This window comes from Sinocyclocheilus rhinocerous, unplaced genomic scaffold (genome assembly GCF_001515625.1).
Source record: "Sinocyclocheilus rhinocerous isolate Xijiao unplaced genomic scaffold, SAMN03320098_v1.1 scaffold1129, whole genome shotgun sequence".
NCBI classification, from domain to species: Eukaryota; Metazoa; Chordata; class Actinopteri; order Cypriniformes; family Cyprinidae; genus Sinocyclocheilus; species Sinocyclocheilus rhinocerous.
The window spans coordinates 405,177-428,536 of NW_015634513.1; the positions used below are offsets into that span (position 1 = coordinate 405,177).

Genomic DNA, 23,360 nt, shown 5'->3' on the forward strand with positions numbered 1-23,360 from the left:
TGGGGGGTGGGGGAAGAGAACGGAAAGGCAGTTATTACCTCTACCAAATGAGCCAATAGAGAGAAATCAATGAGCAAAAAAGGACTCTGCTCAAAGCTTCAGTGCTTCAGACTTTTAGCTCATCGCAATGCTAACATCAAACATTAAGTAGTGAGGGGCAGTGACTGAGAGAAACAGGTTGAGAAAAAAATATTAAGAGCAGGACATTATTTAAAAATCATGGAGGAATGAAACAATCATGGAGGAAGAGGAACAAGCAGTGACTCGGGGATACACACACTACTATTCAAAAGCTTGGGGCCTGTAAGATTCTTTTAATGTTTTTGGAGTTTTGCAGTCAGAGCTACATTTATTTGATCAAAAATACTGTAAAAACAGTAATACTCTCAAATATTATTATAATTTAAAAACCATTTTCTATTAATTAATTAATGTATTTAGTTATTTATTAAAAAGTCATTTATTCCTGTGATGGTTAAAGCTGAATTTTCAGCAGCCATTACTTTAGTCTTCAGTGTCACATGATCCTTGCTGCTCGCAAAACACCTATTATTATTAATGTTGAAATCAGTTGAGCAGCTTAATATTTTTCGGGTAACCATGATATATATAAAAGCTTCAGTGCTTCAGACTTTTAGCTCATCCATATGCTAACATCAAACATTAAAGGGGTCATATGATGCGATTTAATTTTTTCCTTTCTTAGAAAGTTCAAATGAACAGCAGTTATTTGAAACATTATAAATGTCACTTTTAATCAATCCTACACACATCGATTTCTTTCAAAAATAATATTCTTACTGACCCTAATTAGCACAAAAAAAAATGTTTCTTGCCCATGCAAAACTCGCTATCACAATTCTAGGGTGTCATGGATAGTTGCCAGGATGTTACAAAGGTGTTTTGAGCATTTTTAGCATGTTGCTATGCAGTTGCTAGATGATTACTTACTGATTCAAGTCCCTATATATGTCTCAGATCCTACCGTCAATGTAAGTTTATGGGATATTTTTGGCCATCTCCAGTTGCTTAGTAAAAGCCCACCTCCTCACAACAAGCCACACAATTTGTACAAATACGTGTTCGTAGTACAAACAGTGTGGGACAGGTTACATGGCAAAGTTTATTAGTTTAGTTATATGAGCAATAGCTACAGTAACAAGCCTTAATAGATTAATAACAAGCCTTAGCAAACAGTACTAAAGAAAAAGACAGAAAGAGAGAGATATACCCAAACGTAGGCATTGTCTTAGGATTCCTCCAGAGGACATGTTCTTCTCTGCTTCGATTTCTGTGAAGTTGAGTGAACTGGCGAAGATTAGCACATCCACGAGACTGATCAGCCTCTGCAAGAACATCAGTGACGCCTCCACAGACAAACCCTGAGATGGCTCAATGTTCTCCAGCTCATGCTGCAAGACAGTGTCATCATCATCATCATTAATGCAACTGCAGCCTTCATAATCAGCACCATCTTCACTCAAACCTTCATAATGTACTGATGGTCACCTTTATCATGGCCCTCACTTTTCAATATCATGGCTATTGTAATCAAATTACTCACAATCATTAAAGTAAGAATATAAATGATCATCATTAAGATGGGCCAGCACGCTTTCTTCTAATGAGATCGTTGTTAATTCAGTATGTACACATTATCACACCATGATTTAAGGGTCCTCTCAGACTTGACTGAAATGATCCTTTTACTCTGATGTGAGAGCTGCTGTGAATGGCATGGGAAAACCATCAAGGATCTTGAAAAATATGGGAGCTTGGGATTTTTTTTAGACATTTCCTGTATGAGGCAAAAGCTGCAGATAGGATTTAAAGTCACCATGAAACTGTGTCTGCAACCCATTTTACTTTTGTAAAATGGCATCTTGAGTGAAACAGGATATTTAATGAGAAACAAATATGTTGATTGGGGTATAGCTTTTCTATCAGAAATTGATTGGATAGTGAACAGTATAAGTCATTCCATACAGGAATGGATCTGAATGCAAATGTGCAGGCCATTCCCCTCCTGAAACACTACTGATTGAAACTTAAACATGGTGATGTTGCCTGAAAAGGTGTATCAGTGGCAGAGTAAGTTATTACAATGTATAAAAAATTGCAATACTTTTTTATTTCATATTAAGTGTACACAATAAAACCTGGAAGGAGTATTAAATAAAAACAAAATTGTATTTTTTGGAGCTTAAAGCACAATCAAATTAGTCAAAATATTACATAAACTAAACTAATTCGGAGGGGCAGGGGATGTAGAATTTCATAATGACAAGAATACTGCAGAAATCTTCTGAGCTTTATGTTGATAATGGAGGAAATCAGACAAATAGGGTGGACAAATTCAATTAACCTAACTGTCCTAACTGTCCTTCAGCGGGACTGAAACACATCAGTGGCAGGGGAAATGCATTGCATCATGCCACAACACTTGAGATGCCAAAGTGAACTTTACAAATCTATCTGTCCTATTGTCAAGAGTAGCAAGTGCAAGTAAAAGCATCCATTTACTGTCAGCTACTTAACATTTTGAGCCATCTCTCATGCATCCCATATTGACAGCATTGCTGATTGCAATAGTTCTATTTGACTTTGATGCACTTGATGGAAACACACAAACATACTAACCGTAGAAGAGGTGGCTGCAGACAGCAGAGGAAGGATTCCTCCACAGGCCATGATGAGGTTGTCCACCACCTGAGAGACTAGATGGACAGTGTTGTGCACAAACACTACGTTCTCACTGCTGTTCACAAAGTCCATAACTGTCTTAGTTGAATGACTGTGGGGAGAAGTGAGAAAACTAATTATGAAATGATAAAAGAAGTTATGAAACTTACTACAACATCAAAGGGAGCTGTCTGTGAGGCAGTAGAAGGGTAATTCAAGGTAATCAACATTCTCATACTTTACTTTTATTTTAATTATAAAGCACATTTCAATATTTCAATATTCCTCCCAGGTTAACTTAATAACTATGAACAGCATCTGTCGATTATCAAAAAAAAACTAAAAAAACACATTACACCCTTAAAAAAAAAAATTCCTGATTGTGTGGATACTATTGATATGACTGGATTTCTCAAACAACAATAAGATTAAACACCTAAAGGTTGTTAATAAATATGTTTTATCAATACTGATTTTACAAAAAGCTATCGTATAGATATTTTATCCCTTTGCCTATTTGATCTTTGGTTCCTGGTGTTTCTCTCACCTTCTCCACATCTGCACATCAGTCTCAATAGAGAACATCAGGTCAGTCAAAAGGCGCTGGTGCATATGAGACCACTTGAACTCTGGGATACGGAACATAGTGGGCCGTGCCGAAGACGAGCCCTCATTGCCCTGACCTGAGGGGCTTGAGGCAGCTGCTTGATTTGCGCTCAGATTCTGCAAAAAATACACAATTATTCTTCTAAAATTTGTTTTGTGTGACCTAAAGAGAAAGTCATTTTCTTGCCCCGTGAAAAATCTCAGTTTTTCATATAATCAATACATTTAGTAAATTTCTGTAGGTCTCAACCTGGTATCATGTTCCTCAGTTATAAATATTGCAAAACTTACTGTTGTTGAGTTGTCCTTCAGCTCCAATCTCTCTGTGTCTGAGGCCACACTTGACACATCCAGTCTAGCAATTTTAATCTCTTTGGTTTTAGTTGCTGAGGTCTCAGTCCCTGCTGCCTTCAGAGTGTCTTGGTTAGTTCCTGGATCCTGTGAGATACTCTCAGTGCAAGGGCTAACCTCTGCCGTAGACACCTTGGACAAATCTGGAGGAAGTACTTCTGGGGTTTGCTCAGCCTCAACAGCACCATGACCAGCTATAGTCTCTGTGTGAAGCTTGGTCTCATCGATAGAGGTGCTTTGGTTTAAATCCACCTCCACCATGGGAGCTGGTTCAGCCTTGGTTTCCTCTACTTTCTCATTTTGTAATGGCTTCTCATCTTTTTTGGTTTCCAGCTTCTTTTCTTTCTCTTTCCCATCGTCTTCCTTTTCAGCACCATTGTCATCAGTCTCACTCGCTGCAGCTGAAACAAAAGAAGACTCCTCCGTGCTGTCATCACTGACCTTCACTAAGTTGCTGACTGAGGAAACATCTGTGCTATCTTCATTCGTGATGGAGGCCCCAGTTTTGCTGGTCTCCTGGTTTGCCGAAGCCTCAGAACTTTCTTCCACTTTAGCTTCATTTACAGCTTCAGGAGAAGAATCTCCAGGTCTTTTTTCTTTATCTTCTACTTGAAAATGTAGTACAGTTTCAGCAGTGCTTGTTTTACCATCATCTTCATCTGATATCTTCACAGCTTCAGTTTCAACTTTGGCATCCTTGTCGGTTGCAGTCTGATTATTTTCCGCATCATCTGTTACACTCAGATCAGCTCTTTCCTTCTCATTTACCCTACCTTCAGTCATTGTGATGTCAGCCTCAACTCTTTCCACTCTCGCATGCTCTCCATCCATGTTAGCCTCCATATTTTGCACTTCAGTATCCTTTCCTGGTTCTTTCGTAGTGTCCTGTTCACCTTTATCCCCTTTCTTTGTCTCTGGTGAGGTGGCAATGGTGTCTGTCTGTCTCTCTTCCTCATCTCTGGCCAGAATGTTGGACACTGTGACTGGGATCTGGGCCCTGTTTTCCTCATTGTCTCCAGGCTGATCAGTGACCTTCTCCTCAATACGTAGCTCAATTACTGTAGATGGAGCCGTCTCGTCAGCATTCAGCTCACCATTGGTTGAGGCAAGGAACTGAGAATCGTGACTGGATCCAGATACAGTTCTGATTCTGCTTTCAGATCCTCCCTCAGAACCCATCCGCTGGTACTCAAGGAACATGTGGGCCAGATTCTCTTTGTGTTGCTCAAAGGTGACCTGATGAAACAAGACAGTAAGAGAGTTTGAAGGAATGTTAATTATGCACAGGAGCAAAAAGTCAATTCTCAATCAGATCAAACTAACTGTCGTACAGTATAATAGACTATATGGCATTGATATATATATATATAAATATATGTATAAATGCCACTAGGGTCAAGACTCAGGAGAACATTTGTTTATGTCATGTTTATTTAATGATTCCTGTCAAGTTTTATGTATGGAGCTACACTGTACAATTTTAGCTTTACAATAAGCTATTTCTGCAAATTATAATCCCTTATAAAAATTATTTACCTTTCAAAGTGATTAATATTTCAATATGTTATTTGTTATGAATTTGTCCTATAAAGAGATCTTAATATTTATATATATAAAAAAATGTATTCTGGCACTTTTATTATTGAATAAAAATATATAATAACAATAATAAAAGTTAAAAAAAAAAATCTGAACTATAGCCTGAACAGGCAGGAATAAAAAATACTGTGAAAAGAGAGATGGTTATGTGTATTTAGGACTACAATTAGCAGCAGACAGTGCATAGCATCTGCAGATACAGAAGTCTGAGCACACCAAAACACACCTCAATTTATCAAAGAACACAACAGACAGAAAGTCAAACACACCACTGGGGAAACGAGAAACAACTTGCAGCTTCCACACCAATGCCAGCATTTGCATTTAGGCAAGAAAGCCTTATTATACGTAATTAATTGGCCGTTATTGTTCTAAATTAGCCTGCTACAAGCCTGGCCATTAATCTTCCATGTGGTCTGATTGGTAATCCATGGCTGTTTGCTCTGAACGGACAGCTCTGAAATGTATTGCTAGTTTTCTTTCTCTCCTGACTCTCTTCTTAGCAAGACCATTAGTCTGGGCTCAATTCGGCATTTAACATTTAGCTATTAAATCCACACGGTGCATTTTCAGAAAAACATTCACCTCCTTTGTGATTAGATACCATATGAAGGGACGGAGCCTTACAGATAAAACCACTCAATTTCGAATAAACGTCCAAACATATCTGGAAGGCCTGCAAGGCATTTGAGGATTTGTGAAAAATGAAAGTTAGAACTCATGTAAACCACTAAGGGTTTAAAAGCTGCACATGAGGCCCCATATTATCCTGTTAGGTATTATCTTCAAGAATCAGTAAGTATACCATATGCTGTTAAATGTTTAAAAAATCCTCATATGCACACTAAAAGCACCTCATTGTCTGGCAGCTCGCTACATTGTGCATCGTACCAATAAAGTATTACATCATGTGAAAAGCATTAGTTACCTTACTATAACCGGCAAATGGTGAGCCCTTGGTGTGTTGTAGAGATAAAGTGGAAAGGGGGTAACTATAGAAATGTGGTTTTGAAATATAGTTTGTATGCCACCGGGTGGGCTAGACATCAGTTTCAATCTCATCTTATTTAATTCCGGTCAACTCTCTAAACTAGATGTGGGGCATGGAAAACCTACAATTCATCTAAGAATATAGTGCAGGTTTTCATAACATGACAATGAGCTTTGAATCACCAGGCACAAAACTGCACTTTACCAGACAAAAATTCAAAATTAACTAGAGATCGACCGATATATCGATTTACCGATATTTTTCCCGATATTTAAGCATTTTTCCATAATCGGATATCAGTTTTGTAATATCAGATTCACCGATAAAGGCCGCCATCTTGTGGCCGTTTTGAGAATTGCGTGCAGGATCGCCATTGCAGCACGTCTGAGGGGAGACGAGACAACAACAAAGGCGTGCAGGTACTTGATATAGTTGCTATAGTTAGTAAACTTTATTTAACATAACAGCCATTTATGCACAAATTAGATGCATTATATAAATGCCTGATATGTAGTTTATGCAGTTTGGCTCTAAGAAATAGAGACCAACTCACGGAGTCACGTAAGATAATCCGTCAAGTCCTGTCCCAATAAAGACGTAACTTTGCCTGAATTAAATAATATGCAGCCATGAATGAGCGCATGTTGGAAATAAAAGCGCTGAATTTAATTCTCTCTCTGTTGTATATTTGCTCATCATTAGTCTCGTGAAGCCGCTTTCATATTGCTGTTCACTCACGCCGGCGCGATCACTTGCATTGGAAACAACTTAAAATATGCCGTAATTATTGCTCATAAAGGTAAGAGTAATACATCACTCGGAACTGTAAAGGGTCTACTTTTATTTGTGTGCACATACAATATCAACAAAGCGTTGTGCTTTTATAAAATAAAGGATACATACAGGATGTGCTTTCTGCAATTTCAGCCAGGAGCGCTTCACAATGATGAACCCGAAACTCAGCCAATACTTGCCTCACAGACTTGCTAAATATATAAAGCTTTAAATTACTACTTTAAAACAAAATAATTCGAATCATAAACAAAAACTCTTTTTACGGATTTTATACAATCCGTAAAGATGCATTTCTCAGGATCAGGATCGTCGTCTTCATCTTTGCGACACGGACTCAGAAAACACAAATTTATTAATAAATAATTAAAATATCTCATTATTTCCCCCTGATTCAAGGTAATTACTTTTGCTGGGACTTTGCGGCACGCTTTAGCCTATTGCGTGCGTTTTTTGCTGTCATGTGCAAGGATATGTTTGCAGATTCTGTACTGCACATGACCAATTGACTCACTGTTTGCCGTGGTAATCAAATCAAGACTCTTAGGCTGCGTTTACACTGGCACAAAAAATCCGATCTTTCGCTCACATCTGACGCAGATCGGAATTTGTTGCACATGTGTAAACACAAAAACCCGCACGAGATCCGATTTTTTTGCATCCGATCTGAGCCACTTCCACATGTGGATTTTAATCGGATACACATCTGATATCTGGACATCCGACCTACGTCTAAACACACATATCCGATTCTCCACAGAACTCCCAATGCGAGGGCGACACGTTTGCTCATAACGATTTTTAATGCCGGCGTGCTGTATGCGCTCGCATTTTATTGAGATGGAAACTTTTTATAGGTAAGAAATTGCACATTTTGGAGCTGGTTTTCAACCCCCGCCCCGTGAATTTTGAAAATGCAACAGCTAAAAGCTACATATATTTCTCAGCAATGAGGTGATAACACTGCAGTTTTTGTAATTAAACCGACACACTTGTTTGCAATGCTTCACAATCGCTCGCTCGCACGTGGGTGCATTCGTTCGTTTCTGCATATCGGTTACCGGGCACATAAACATGCAAATAATTGGTATCGGTATCGGTTATAAAATATCAATATCGGTCGATCACTAAAATTAACAAATAAAAATTAAGTATAAGATAGATAAATAAATACATGCATGCATCCCTAATTCAAGGGAAGATTCATCCAGCATCAGACTGATGATCTAGCAGAACTTGCAGCAATCAGACTGCAAGCTCAGCAACAGACAGACACAGCGCTTAAATCACTGATCTTAGATCAGCAGGGAGCAGTTGGCCAGACTCTCACTGTAGGGCTGGTAGGGAGCCCCATTTAGATCAATAGATAGTGAGTAACCGCAAAACAAAGGGGAAATAGGGACCCTGAGAATGCTCTAATTGGATTAGCTAAATGCGATTCCATTCCTGCAAAAATCAATGTGGTCAGTAGACTGAATCCCTTCTTTTCTGTCCAAAAGACACTGTTAGTTTTTTTCCTCCCTTCGATACGCTCACAGCTGTCTGCATAAGTGTACAATAAAGGTACACAAAGAGAAACTCAGGAAAGACAAGCAGAATGACTCTCTTGTTTTACAGTTAAAAAATCTAAACATAACATTAAAAGTGGCAAAAGCACCTGCGAAGCAAAACTGTGTAACATACTTTGTTTTGAAGAAAAGTGTTGTATTTAGTTTTGATCCACTGACAGATTTTTTTCACTCGCTGGGCTTATTCTTAAAATTAGAAAAAGTGGAACAATACAATGATAATACTAAGCTACTATACAATAATACTAAGATGAAAGAGATTGCCATCTTAGAAATTTCTGTAAAATGGCTAAACAAAAAAGGTTGGTCATAAAACACTCAGGAAATTCTTTAAGCTTTGCTTTTATGATGGTATGATAAGCTTGCAAAATGAATGTCAAGAATGTGAATGGTTTTATCACTGTCAATGTCAATGTTACTGTCAATGTTATCCATGTTCTAAGGCCAGTTTGCATGCCGGCCTATGAGTTTATTCAATACAGACTGACTGCAGGTATGCCTCTATCTTTACAAGCAATGTTCCAGTACTGGATCCCATTGTCTTCTAAATCCATAGTATTGCTGTTGTCAAGTACGATAAGCAGCTTCATGACACCACAAAATAGGCTTGACGTTGTTAGATAGGCAGGTCATTCCTTCCAACATCTCCATTAGGCCCAGAATCACACAACTGTCAAAGACGACAAGCATCTTTGTTTTTAAATCTGTTTCTTGTTGGTTAACAAGAATTGTTAAGAATGTTAAGAAAGTGCAAGAAAATAAAGATTGAAAAGAAGGTACTGCTTGAGCTGCAGGGTATAAGAAGTCTTCCTATAAAACACCATAAAGTCTCTTTACTTTCTAGAGGCCAAAAATGGGGAAGGGATAATAATTAATAGTGGCATACAGTATAGGTCAAGATAATCACACAATTCACCATCAAGATATAATACAATTACAAATTTTTAGTTTATATATGAGCAATATCACATGATTAGCAGTGAGATATTGAGCCGTAGGTACAGTAATCACAGCTGTGCTGATATACAGCCATATCACACGGCTACTCGTGTGATATTGTATTCGACCGCATGAGTGTGTAAAGACATAAAAAACAACAATGGAATGTCTTTAAAAAACCCTTTTGTGTGGAACTACTTCCTTCCGCCATAGATTCAAATCTCAGTTTGACAGTTTACAGCTGAGACCAAGTCTCGTTGCTAATTTGAAAACGTCAGTTTAGAACCATCAGGAACACACACAAGATTTCCCAATACTAAAAACTACTATTAAATGCTATTATTATTTACATAAAATATTATTTATTGAATAATAATAATATATAATAAACAACAACAGCCATCATAAAAGTTGCTATGGAATTCAGTCAAAAATACAAAGGCAGCGCGGCGGGTTCATGAGCGCTGAACAGCCGCTGACGCCCTGGAGCTCACATCTCCGAAAGCGGTGAAGCAAATTTTCAAATAGTCAATGTGTTTATTAATAAATCACATATTTGAAGTCTAAACAAGAACATTTTCACCCAACTCTTAAAACTAAATTCTGTAACACCAAAACAGTACTATTTATAACATTATAGTGGATTTGGGCATCCACCATGACACTTGCTGTGAGAAATACTGCAACCGGAGTGATACAAACGTTGAAATGGTTGGAGTTCTGTATTTACTAGAATATTGCACCACTGGAAAAGGCTCTCAGCCAATATGATGCTGAAATAATGTGCTCTAAATAAATACATTCTTATAAATGCTTATATGCTAATTCATGACTTTGCTTCAGAATACTTTCTTCTTCCCTTGGAGAACACAAAAGCATAGTGTGATGCCCCAGAGGAGATAGAACTCTCAATAGAGCATTCTAGAAGGAAACTAAGAGCTCCAGAAGAGCATCCACTTTTGCAGGACCATTACAACGTCTCCTTCACCCATTAAGATGTTCTTTACAGTGGAACAGAAGAGTGCTGACTAGGAAAGCATAGAGGGCACCAAGTCTTTCACAAGGTGATCACTTTCAGCAGAAAACTGTCCCTACAGTAACTGTGTGGAGCCAGTCTCATTTATGTGCAGTGCTGGGACAGGGGCACCTTGGGTAAGCTGTGGTGTCAGCAGGCCCATCTGCGGAAACATCTGCCTGCCTACAATGGGCTGGCTGGAAAGGAGACTTCATCTCTTTTGAAACACACATGCCCAGTAAAACACAAGCAAGCAACAATCAGACAACAGCACACTTGCTAAAATCTTTGTGTTAAGAATATTATTATTATGTAATGAAAATGAACTGTAGTCACAGAATGAACTCAATATAAAATTATATATTTAAGAAATATTTCATGTTTATGTTATAATAATATATTTAAGAAATATTCTGATAGACAGCACTCTACAGTAAACTGGAAAAACAATTGAACAGGTGAGGAGAAAAAACAAGCTTTGCATGCTTGTCTAAATATACGTATGTTTGCCCAAGAGCATGTATTTATTTACCAGGGGGTTCCCAAAAGGCTGGTTGAATTTATGAGGACTTGTCCTAATGATTGCCAAGGCCATTTGAGATGAATATTAAATGTGTTCAAACATGGGGATCTGGAGACCTTGTATACTACAACCTAAAAACCACACATACCATTCAGCACTCACATATACTGTGCATCACTAAGATGCAAACACACGCTCTTTCTATTCTACACACAATGTCTCTCTCTCTCCCCCCACACTCAAACACACACACAGTCAGCCCCTGCAGCTGAAAGGGAGAGCTACAGTGACAAACAGCTCTCCTACTCCAGAGTTGGCAGGAAATCTATCACGCCGGACAATAAAATTGCAATTGAGTTTCTTTAGCTTTTTTTCCCTCAGCAGATGCATGTATCTCTCTAGCTCTGCGCTGCTGCACCTTTTCAGTTCATACGCACAACCCCCTTTTCTGTTTTTAGATCAGAGCAGAGACACTGTAAACAGAACAGGACCTTACCTGCATTAATCTTGTGCAATTATAGCGCAAAAAAGCAATTACAGGCTTGACCCATAGGAAGGGGAATGATCAATTTGTGTGCACTTGCTCAGCAGTGAGCTACTTAAGGAATGCAAGCATGCTCAAATATAACATGTCTGCATGAAAAAAGAATGAAAGCAAAGCATGCTGCAATACTTTATCGCTGCTCAATCCACCAATAGATTATGTTTTATTTTACTGTGTATAATGTAATTTGACAATTAACTATGGGGTGTGACTGAAAAAAATAAAATGTATTTATTTATTTTTTAAATAAGGTATGTCTTTACATATTACCATTAGTATCTATCATCGATATAATTTTTATCTTAAAATGCATCCCCCCCCCCCCCCATACAAGTCGAAAGTCAGAGCCTGCAGATTTGAGTTGACAAGAGTTTATAGAAAATCATGAAGTGTATGATGGTCATTGTATAACATACAGTAAAAGTCAATGGCTAACTCAACTCAATGGCCATATAGGTTTGGAACAACATGAGGGTGAGCAAATGAGGACAAATGTATATTTTCAGGGAACTTTCACTTTAATAGCCATATATAACCATTCAATTGTTCAAGTGGCCAGTGTCAAGAGATGCTTACAGCCTGGGGGCAGAGCACAATCACAAACACTGAACAACTGCCTAAACAACACACTGCTGAGATCCTGTCCTATTGTGACTGTGTGTGTGTGTGTGTGTGTGTGTGTGTGTTTCTTTGTCATCTTTAAAGGTGAAGTGTGGAATTTGTATTTAAAAAAACTAAATTATGAGATTAATATGCAAAGACAACTGACAGTAAAGCATTGATAGCAGATGTGCCAAACTTTTTTACTATGAAGGGCCAAAATTCAAACTTGATTTCTGGTCGCAGACTGAAAGTAAATGTTGCATAATATCCTAATATCATAAAATCAATAATAACTATATTCCATAAAGATTTTTTTTTTATCAAATTCACTTACGTTCTCTACATTCTCAATGCAAAAACAAATAAAAAAAATGTTCAAACAAAGAGATGAATTAGAAATGAAGACTGATCATCTAATGCTTCAGTGGCATGTTTTCCCCCCTTTGAGAAATGACATGGCCAGGCCAAAGCAAAGGTCGTCACAAACCTATTTTGACCCATGGGCCCTGGTTTGGGCATCTCTGTGTTACAGTTCATTTTTTGTACAATTTACTAGGGGTGTAAGAAAATATCGATACACGTGAGTATCGCGATATTTTGTTTGGCGATACTGTATCAATTCTCAAAAACGGAATATCGATATTTAAAAAAAAAAAAATCATACAAGATTAATGGTAGTTGTTTCGCTTTGAGTTTATATCCCGACCGCTAGATAGCAGTCAAACAGTGACAGGAAATACTAGCATAAGGGCATGCCACTAATGTTAGCGTCAATATAGTTCGCTGCTAGTAATGGAGGATGAAAGAATTGTTCCAGTTCCCGCCTCGGTGTACAAAGCTGAAATGTGGCGTTATTTGGGCTTTGTGGTAACGTTCACCGCGAAACCGTGGCGCGGGCGCCGCCTCAGTTCCACCGCTTGCCGTGTCCAGTCACGTGGAAAGCCTTCGTGCGGGGCGCGGCGGGCGGTAGGGTCGTGGATAGGGGGCATTTTGTGCAGTTGGGACGGTGCTCGCAACGCGGTCTCAGCGATTCCACGCAGAACATAAATACAAAACTGAAAAACCTGTGAAATCCAAGTTGAAATCTTTATTTATTTTATTGCTTCAAAATTGTTTTGTTTTCTTTAGGAATCCTGCAAGCACTTTATTTTTCATTGATATTAAGCAGATGTAATTCTTTTGTTCAGATCAAAATGTTATGACATTGTATGTTACAATTGTAAACTTAAACTGTGAACCTTTAAAGCAGGGTCTAAAAAGATATATGGTCTTTTTATAAAATACATTTTATACATACATTTAAGTAAAGGATCCTGCAAGCACTTAAATTTTCCCCCCTTTACTCGTACTTCACAAAAAGGGGTTCAATAACGTTGAATGTTACAGGGACTGATTATTGCAAATGCAGATCCCACTGTGTTTTGTTTTTTATTTATTTATTTATTGCTAAGGTTTGCATATGGTGGTGTGTTCTTAATGACAGCTTTCCTAAAATCATATCCTATTCTGAAAATAAGAAATATCCCAATATTTCGCCTTGCTTACAGTATCGCAACATATCGTATCGCAACCCCTGTATCGTGATACGTATCGTATCGCCAGATTCTTGCCAATACACAGCCCTACAATTTACATTTATTTTTCTGAAAATTCCCTTAATCACTGTGGCTCTGTGGTGCTATCGAGACATTTCAAGATGTTTATTTGAGAATCCTGACCAGCCTGACATACAGTAGCAACACTGGCCTAGTCAGTGGCATAAGTCTGTGGAAGCTGTTTGTCCAGCCAATGGGAGATGAGAAGTGTTTGGGAAAGCCGTCATTATTTTTGCAATTCCCTTTGGATAGTACCACAGAAATAACAAACTTGAAGTAAATCTGAGTCTGTAACAAGACTGCATATGCTGACGAATAAGCACACTGAGCACTACAGACCTCACTGCATAGCACAGCCCAGCTGCACCCCCAAGTGGCCAGTGACAAGAACTCAAGCAGAGCGAAGCAATGGTGCAATGCCAGCAGCTGGTGCCCAAAGCCACAGTCTGACACCAAATGACTTCACTACGCTTGCAACCATGTCCATATTACAATATCAATAGAGCATCTTAAAATAGATATTTCTGAAGTTGGAAAGCTCAGAAAACTGAGAGTTCTCAAATACATTAAAGAAGCAATTCAATCTGTAAATAAAAGTATGAACAGAGGGTTTGGCAGTGGAAGAATTCAGATTCGAATCTGAGAAGTCTAGTTGATTATAGAGCGTAATAACAGTCAGGTTTCTGCAGTGAGAACCCAGTGGATTACAGATGATGCAGAGAGCCTGAGCACAGGAGGGGAAAAGGCAATGAGAGAAGGAACCAACTACAAGAGTACAGTCAGTGCTGAAGAAAGGAAGAGAGAAATGGTGATAAACGTTTTTTGATGGACTTTTGAAGGAGGCAAAGTCCAAAAATTTGTACACAACAACCATTTAAAAGTTTGAGGTACTACTATTATTCTATACTATTATTATATGAGGTAATACTATTATTCCTATTCCTATTCTACTCGTCAGTGAATCCTGAAAAAAACTATTACAGTTTCCACAAAAATATTAAGCAGTATAACTGTACTGATACAACACTGATACTGATAAGAAATGTTACTTGAACAACAAATAAGCCACCAAATATTAAAATTATTTCTTAAGGATCATGTGACACTAAAGACAGGTGGTTGCTGAAAATTCAGCTTTGCCATCAAAAGAATAAATAACATTTTAAAATATATTAAAATAGAAAACAGTTATTTCAAATTGTAATGAACCTTCACAATATTATTACTACATTTACTGTACTTTTGATTAAGTAAATGCAGCCAGGGTGAACATAAGAGACTTCCTTCCAATTTTTTTTTAAAAAGTAGTGTATGTTCATTTGTTACTATTAGCTGTTGTTCGGTTGTAATAATAATAATAAAAAGAATAATACAAATAATAATGTAGGCATAAATAATTTCCTGTGTTCTATGAAAGAGCACCAAGTTTTGTGAATTCAAATAAACATTCATGACTGCAAGTAACATACGTGTAATACATCCATCCATGTGTTGTTTTGTGTGTGCGTTTGGGTCCTAACCTTGGAATGCGTAATGGAGAGTGTGTCGACCCACACGCGCCAGCCACCCCACTCATACTTAATGGAGTGATAAAGAAGGATGCGAAAGATGGCGTACACCATCTCTGTGATCTTCTGCTCCTCGCTGTTCTTGGGGTTTATAAAGCACAAAGACAGCATCCACTCCTGCCACACCGAGCACTGCAAAAGACTCCTACAGAAAAGAACAAGTTCATAAAAAACCTGTACTCACCATGTAATCACCATAATTAGATGTATTTAAAAACAGATTCAAGTAACAGAGTGAGTGTGTGTGTGTGTGTGTGTGTGCGCGTGTGTCCTCACCTGCGGTTCTCTCGGCTGTTGTTGAAGAGTTTGATCATATCTGAGAGGAAGATACGCCGTACTTCCATGCTTTCTGCTCCTGGAGAAGCGTTCTTTAAAAGAGCAGCTATCACTTTTAGGATCTCTGATGGGACAAAATATCTGCCTTTAATGCCCATGAAAGAACAGTACTGTTTCACATTGTATCTGAATGCCTTGTTTTTAAAAAGCTTATGAACCATTAAAAGGACAGTCGTCACTTAAGTTTTTGTTTTTACACAATAGAGTTTTGGATACAGATTTTGTTGACTGTCTTTTTTACTTAGTTATTTTTAAAAAATGCAAAATTTTGTAAAATGTACATGGACAAACATACTAAACACCATTTCAAAGGTTTGGAGTCAGTATTTCTTTTTTAACTTTTATTCAGGAAGGATGCATAAAATTTATCAAAAGTTACAGTAAATACATTTATAATGTAACAAAAAAGTGTTCAAATAAACTGTTCTTTTGAACTTTGTTCATCAAAGAATCCCCCCAAAAAATGTATCATGATTTTCACAAAAATATTAAGTATTTCAATACTGATAATAATAATTTTTAAAAAAATTTCCTTGACAACCAAATCAGCATATCTGAATGATTTCTTAAAGCTTGTCACACTGAAAACTAGAGTAATGGATGCTGAAAATTCAGCTTTGCCATTAGAAAAAAAAAACTAATATCTAATAAAATAAAATGTATTTGAATTTGTAATAATATTTCACAATTTACTGTATTTTTCATCAAATAAATGAAACCTTGGTGAACATAAGAGACAAAAAAAAAAAATCTTACCGGCCCCAAACTTTTGAATGGCAGTGTCAATGTATATATATATATATATATATATATATATATATATGTGTGTGTGTGTGAATCAAGGAGGAGAAAGAAAGAAAGAAAGATTTTTTTATAAAACGGATACATGTTAATTGTTTAGTGAGGAAATAACCTGCATATATTGTGGAGGGAGTAAAAGTATACTCTACATCATGAGGTCGGTATGGTCTAAACTCTGCAGCTAAAGTCGTGGCTTCCTGGAACAGAGCGTTAGCTTAAACTGGAAAGATTGGTTGTTTAGATGAATTATCTAGACAATGTCAGCATGCATTAGGTTGAGAAGAGCAGCTCAAGTTTCAGCCGTCACAGGGAGTTTAGAGCACGACAGCATCTGTAACCAATGCTCTCACTCGTTCCAGCAGAATTGTGTTGTTTCTACGCCTTACTCACTCAAATTAGAGTCACTGAACCTTACCAGTAGAAAATTACCTTTGCATGTATCTCTGCACTTTTCTGTTTTTTTCGCTCTCCAATCACCATTTGGTCCTGGTTTGTCCCGGAGTTTAATTTAAAAGAAACTTTTGCTTCCTCAGTTTGTTTGATTGGGTCTGACATGGCTAAAGACTGCAATCAGAGCCATTTAGAGGCTTCAACACAGATCAAATCAAGGAGACACAGAAGAAAGCTGAAACTCTGCTGTGCTCACTCTCTGATCATATATGAGATGGCCTTGAATCAGACTCTGTTGGTCTACCATCTCCATCTGAGCGCTCTAGAACCGACCCAGGATCTGTAATTCACTGTCGTCCCTCTGACTGGCAAGTGGTTTGTGTACATGGTCACATCTCCATGTAAATACAGCTCTAATCAGCTGCCTGCAGTACCTCAGAATTAAGCTTCATTAGCGAAAGATCCGATATGGATCAGTATACAATATTAGTTTCACTTTTTACATTAAAACCAGAGTATCTGATTGCTGCCAAATCCTGTGCTGAATTTAAAGGAGACGCATGTAAAATTGAGCATAAACTGAGGCTGGAAATAAAGGCATCTCATTATAAGACAGAATTCAACCATCTAATATTCAGAAACTAGCTGGTTGCGAATTTCAATTCAATTCAATTCAAGTTTATTTGTACAGCGCTTTTCACGATACAAATCATTGCAAAGCAACTTCACAGCAAATTAAGTTTCTACAATATTTAGTGGTAGCTCATCAGTGGTGACTGTCAGTGTGAAAGCAATACAATGAAAAATCTCAGTGGTACAGAGGGAAGTTAATTACTTTTTAATGTGTTTATCATCTGAGTAATCGTGACTATCAAACGAGCTTCATTTGTCTGAGGTAACCGTATACTTCATTAGACGCAAGAAAATACTGGTGGCTGTTTGATTTGCACCGCATCAGGAACAGAAATATGAAATGAGACTCGCTTAACACTATTATTGTAAATCATGAGTAAAAATAAGCAGAGTTAAGCCATTTTACAATAGGAGGCAGGCTCTGCTTGTGATCTTGCCGTCTCTCATGTAAGGACATGTTTTCATACATAGTACGAGAGCCGGTATAGAACGCACCGGCGTAATGTTGACCGCTACTGTATCTCTGAATGAGGTGATGAATGTAAATATTGTATTCTGTGCTGCAAGTAAACTAAATAACTTTATTTGTATATATTTCTTCAAAACATTTATAATTTGCGATTTCTCTGAGAAATGCAGGTAAAGTTAAAAAAATAATAAAAAAACTTAATATAAACAAAAAAAAGTAGAAATACATAATCAAAAAGAAAGTTATACAAATAAAATGGTTCCTTTAATAAAAACAGTCAGATGTATTTCAATAAAAAATATTTCAAGTTAAAAGTAGTATTATTAGTTAAAAATATATTTATTGAATCTATTAACAAATATTTAATAAAGTGTGCACATGCACATTTAATTACTGGTGTTACAGGCGAAGAGATTGTGTGTCATATAACTTACGAGGGTTTTGAATCTTCACAGTGGAATCGGGGTCTGGGTGCTGTTTGTGAATGACCTGAGTACAGATCTGCTCCGTAAGAATCTGGAGAAAATTACAAGTAAGCTCTGGTTCGTCACTGATATACAGTTAAGCACCAAAATCCAGATTAGGGATGAGAAGGAGTACCCAGTTACATAAAAATAACAACAATGATATATAACAACAGATTCAAAACAATCATTATCCAACTGGCAAAACTGGCAAAAACATTTTTAAATCAGGATTTCAGCACATTTCCAAATACAAAATAAAAACAACTCATAAAGATTAAAAAAAAAATATATATATATATATATATATATATATATGAGAGAAAGTAAATGAAAACACGCTTCAATAATTGAATATATGAATTCAAAATAGTAGCCTAGTTAATATTATCTGTCAAGAATCTTCACTAAACTACCTAAAGTACAGATAACAGAAAAATCATTTTTAAATTATTTAAGTGAATTAAAAAATGTAAAAAACATCAGAGGCTTTTGACACTTTTTATTGATAGATACCACAAAAAAGAGTGGAAAAGCAGATCAATACAAAGCAGGCCAGATTTGCCTGTCTGGCATGAGCACCACATGTCCAAAGCATGCCTTTTTGCCTAAAAAATGCAACTGGGAAAATGTAACGTTTTGGTGACATTCACATAATATTATAGTATTATAAAACAAAGTGATATAAGCAGACATTTAAAAAAAAATCATATCAATATATGAGACTGACCTCAAACAGCACGTTGTATGTTGTGACTGTGAACTGGTTTGAGTGGAGCATCAACCGTTCAGTGAGCAGAGAGAACAGGCCGTGAGCCAGCATGACCTCTGACTTTGTCCTAAAAAGCATGGCATCCAAAACATCAGCACCAAACCCACACTGTGATCTACTTCAAATAAAACCAGAACCCCAACAGGGCATAGCTGCAGCCCAAAGCGTCTGAAAAATATCTTTCGCAGTCACGGAATGAAGTTGCATCTATTTTAAAAACACTTGGCGGTCAGATTCCTTCTGGGGGAAATTCACATGAAGCAAATGGGATTATAAATGAAAGTGAGCTTTATCTATCAAACACCACAGAAACTGCATTTGGAAAAATACTCACACACGATTACAGACTTTGACTACATTAGCGCATAAATATTTCCATGCTGCATGAATTAATATTGGAGTGAGGGTAATTTGTTATCAAAATAACCCAGCTGAATTCACTCTGGGAAAAGACCAAGTCGCTTATTTTAAATCGTTCATTTTAAGAAAGAAAAAAAAATCAGCCTTCAACTCATTTGATGGTATGCTGGGAGTTTATTTCTGCTAAATATTTATAGCTAGACCATCCACTACTGAAACATTTTGTAAAATAAATGTACATGATTCGGATTGAATCATGTACAGTATAGGAATCACATATTAATACAAGGTTAACGTGTTATTGCTACTAATATGATTAACAGTATTATTATAAGCCCTTATTTCAAATAATAAAGTAACTCACTTTGGTGACAAATATTTGAGAAAGTAGCCCAAGACTTTGAGTGCCTGCACACGAATCCCTTCACTTTTGGATGCGAGCAGCTTAAAGATGACCCTGTTATTCACCAAAGAGAACAGATGGAAAACAACAGATGGAAAAAATGATACAAAATAAATGTACAAGGAACATTTAAAAAAATAAAGTACATATTTATAAAAATTACATTTAAAAAATGTACATAAAAACAAAATAGTTTTTTAACAAATGTGTGACCATATTTATTAGATATTTAAAACAAATTTACAATTGGGTAAGCTTAAGTATGGTGTTGAATTTTGGTTTTCAATCACAGTGTTTCTTTCTGACAAAGGAAAATACCAGCGAAGCAGTCTGGTATGTACACAGATCTCACAAGAGCTGACGTGTACACTCAGATGTAACCGAGACTATTACACTGTCTACATATTAAAATAAATCTGCCTATTTTCTTCTGGAGTAGGATTTGATGGAAGTGTGATTTGAATGAGGTTGTCAGATCTAAAATGAAAGTGAGGCCCTGTGTTTTATCATGACGAGCCGTCCAGATGCCCCCCCGCTAGTGTGCACATTTAACCCCATGGCTGTCAGTGGAACTAGCATGTCTATAAAGGCTTTGGAAATGTAAATGCAGCCCGTATAAGCTCAGTACAGCAGCATAGGTATCAGGTGAAACTATGAAAGTGTTTTTATAGGTTTTGTTAAGCAGGACTCAGATGTCTCTGCTATGAATGAGGTATTGTGGCCTCGCCTTATTCCACAGTGATTAATTCAAATTCATTTGTCAGAACTTTTTTTCCCAGGTTTATTTATGGTTTTTAATAAAGATGTGGGTTGAAGAATATCATGTCTGGTTGTAAGGGGCAACAACAGCTCTCACCGTATTCCATTTCGCTGATCGAAGGCTTGAACCATTGATACAGGGTGCTCAGACATCAGTGCCACCAGAAGCTGGAGAACATCCATCAGATTATCATCCTGTTTAAAAAAAATTATTAATAAAATAAAATAAGTAAAATAAATAAGCATATGTCAGAGTCAGGTGTCATTCAAGACAGCATTGCAAAAATTGTTCTAGGATTTAAACGTCATCGTGATTATAGCAGTAGGGGATCTTACATTGTAATCTGTGTCTACATTAATCTAACATTAGAATTAATCCATTACATATAGATATGCTTCTATGACAGGAAATTATTAGTGAGTAAATGGCACTTTCAAAAAGCATAAAAATTGGTGCCCCATTGTGTTTTTAAAAACATTAGAAAGACAATATTCTATATATATATATATATATAGAGAGAGAGAGAGAGAGAGAGAGAGTGAGCAGAGAGAACAGGCCGTGAGCCAGCATGACCTCTGACTTTGTCCTAAAAAGCATGGCATCCAAAACATCAGCACCAAACCCACACTGTGATCTACTTCAAATAAAACCAGAACCCCAACAGGGCATAGCTGCAGCCCAAAGCGTCTGAAAAATATCTTTCGCAGTCACGGAATGAAGTTGCATCTATTTTAAAAACACTTGGCGGTCAGATTCCTTCTGGGGGAAATTCACATGAAGCAAATGGGATTATAAATGAAAGTGAGCTTTATCTATCAAACACCACAGAAACTGCATTTGGAAAAATACTCACACACGATTACAGACTTTGACTACATTAGCGCATAAATATTTCCATGCTGCATGAATTAATATTGGAGTGAGGGTAATTTGTTATCAAAATAACCCAGCTGAATTCACTCTGGGAAAAGACCAAGTCGCTTATTTTAAATCGTTCATTTTAAGAAAGAAAAAAAAATCAGCCTTCAACTCATTTGATGGTATGCTGGGAGTTTATTTCTGCTAAATATTTATAGCTAGACCATCCACTACTGAAACATTTTGTAAAATAAATGTACATGATTCGGATTGAATCATGTACAGTATAGGAATCACATATTAATACAAGGTTAACGTGTTATTGCTACTAATATGATTAACAGTATTATTATAAGCCCTTATTTCAAATAATAAAGTAACTCACTTTGGTGACAAATATTTGAGAAAGTAGCCCAAGACTTTGAGTGCCTGCACACGAATCCCTTCACTTTTGGATGCGAGCAGCTTAAAGATGACCCTGTTATTCACCAAAGAGAACAGATGGAAAACAACAGATGGAAAAAATGATACAAAATAAATGTACAAGGAACATTTAAAAAAATAAAGTACATATTTATAAAAATTACATTTAAAAAATGTACATAAAAACAAAATAGTTTTTTAACAAATGTGTGACCATATTTATTAGATATTTAAAACAAATTTACAATTGGGTAAGCTTAAGTATGGTGTTGAATTTTGGTTTTCAATCACAGTGTTTCTTTCTGACAAAGGAAAATACCAGCGAAGCAGTCTGGTATGTACACAGATCTCACAAGAGCTGACGTGTACACTCAGATGTAACCGAGACTATTACACTGTCTACATATTAAAATAAATCTGCCTATTTTCTTCTGGAGTAGGATTTGATGGAAGTGTGATTTGAATGAGGTTGTCAGATCTAAAATGAAAGTGAGGCCCTGTGTTTTATCATGACGAGCCGTCCAGATGCCCCCCCGCTAGTGTGCACATTTAACCCCATGGCTGTCAGTGGAACTAGCATGTCTATAAAGGCTTTGGAAATGTAAATGCAGCCCGTATAAGCTCAGTACAGCAGCATAGGTATCAGGTGAAACTATGAAAGTGTTTTTATAGGTTTTGTTAAGCAGGACTCAGATGTCTCTGCTATGAATGAGGTATTGTGGCCTCGCCTTATTCCACAGTGATTAATTCAAATTCATTTGTCAGAACTTTTTTTCCCAGGTTTATTTATGGTTTTTAATAAAGATGTGGGTTGAAGAATATCATGTCTGGTTGTAAGGGGCAACAACAGCTCTCACCGTATTCCATTTCGCTGATCGAAGGCTTGAACCATTGATACAGGGTGCTCAGACATCAGTGCCACCAGAAGCTGGAGAACATCCATCAGATTATCATCCTGTTTAAAAAAAATTATTAATAAAATAAAATAAGTAAAATAAATAAGCATATGTCAGAGTCAGGTGTCATTCAAGACAGCATTGCAAAAATTGTTCTAGGATTTAAACGTCATCGTGATTATAGCAGTAGGGGATCTTACATTGTAATCTGTGTCTACATTAATCTAACATTAGAATTAATCCATTACATATAGATATGCTTCTATGACAGGAAATTATTAGTGAGTAAATGGCACTTTCAAAAAGCATAAAAATTGGTGCCCCATTGTGTTTTTAAAAACATTAGAAAGACAATATTCTATATATATATATATATATAGAGAGAGAGAGAGAGAGAGAGAGAGAGACAGAGAGGCCCA

The 23,360-nt window shown here is 36.8% G+C and overlaps 1 protein-coding gene across 1 annotated transcript in view; it reads right to left on the reverse strand.

The window, feature by feature from the left end:
* Positions 1-23,360, reverse strand: part of lrba (LPS-responsive vesicle trafficking, beach and anchor containing) — a 316,503-nt gene that overhangs the window by 203,376 nt on the left and 89,767 nt on the right. Inside the window, exons 16-25 of the mRNA XM_016559864.1 lie at positions 22,903-23,000; positions 22,008-22,100; positions 19,200-19,308; positions 18,440-18,521; positions 15,653-15,776; positions 15,329-15,521; positions 3,580-4,875; positions 3,230-3,405; positions 2,641-2,794; positions 1,232-1,412 (exon numbers count right to left, since the gene is read on the reverse strand). Coding sequence (XP_016415350.1) covers positions 1,232-1,412; positions 2,641-2,794; positions 3,230-3,405; positions 3,580-4,875; positions 15,329-15,521; positions 15,653-15,776; positions 18,440-18,521; positions 19,200-19,308; positions 22,008-22,100; positions 22,903-23,000 — 2,506 coding nt within the window. The remainder of the gene's footprint in view (positions 1-1,231; positions 1,413-2,640; positions 2,795-3,229; positions 3,406-3,579; positions 4,876-15,328; positions 15,522-15,652; positions 15,777-18,439; positions 18,522-19,199; positions 19,309-22,007; positions 22,101-22,902; positions 23,001-23,360) is intronic.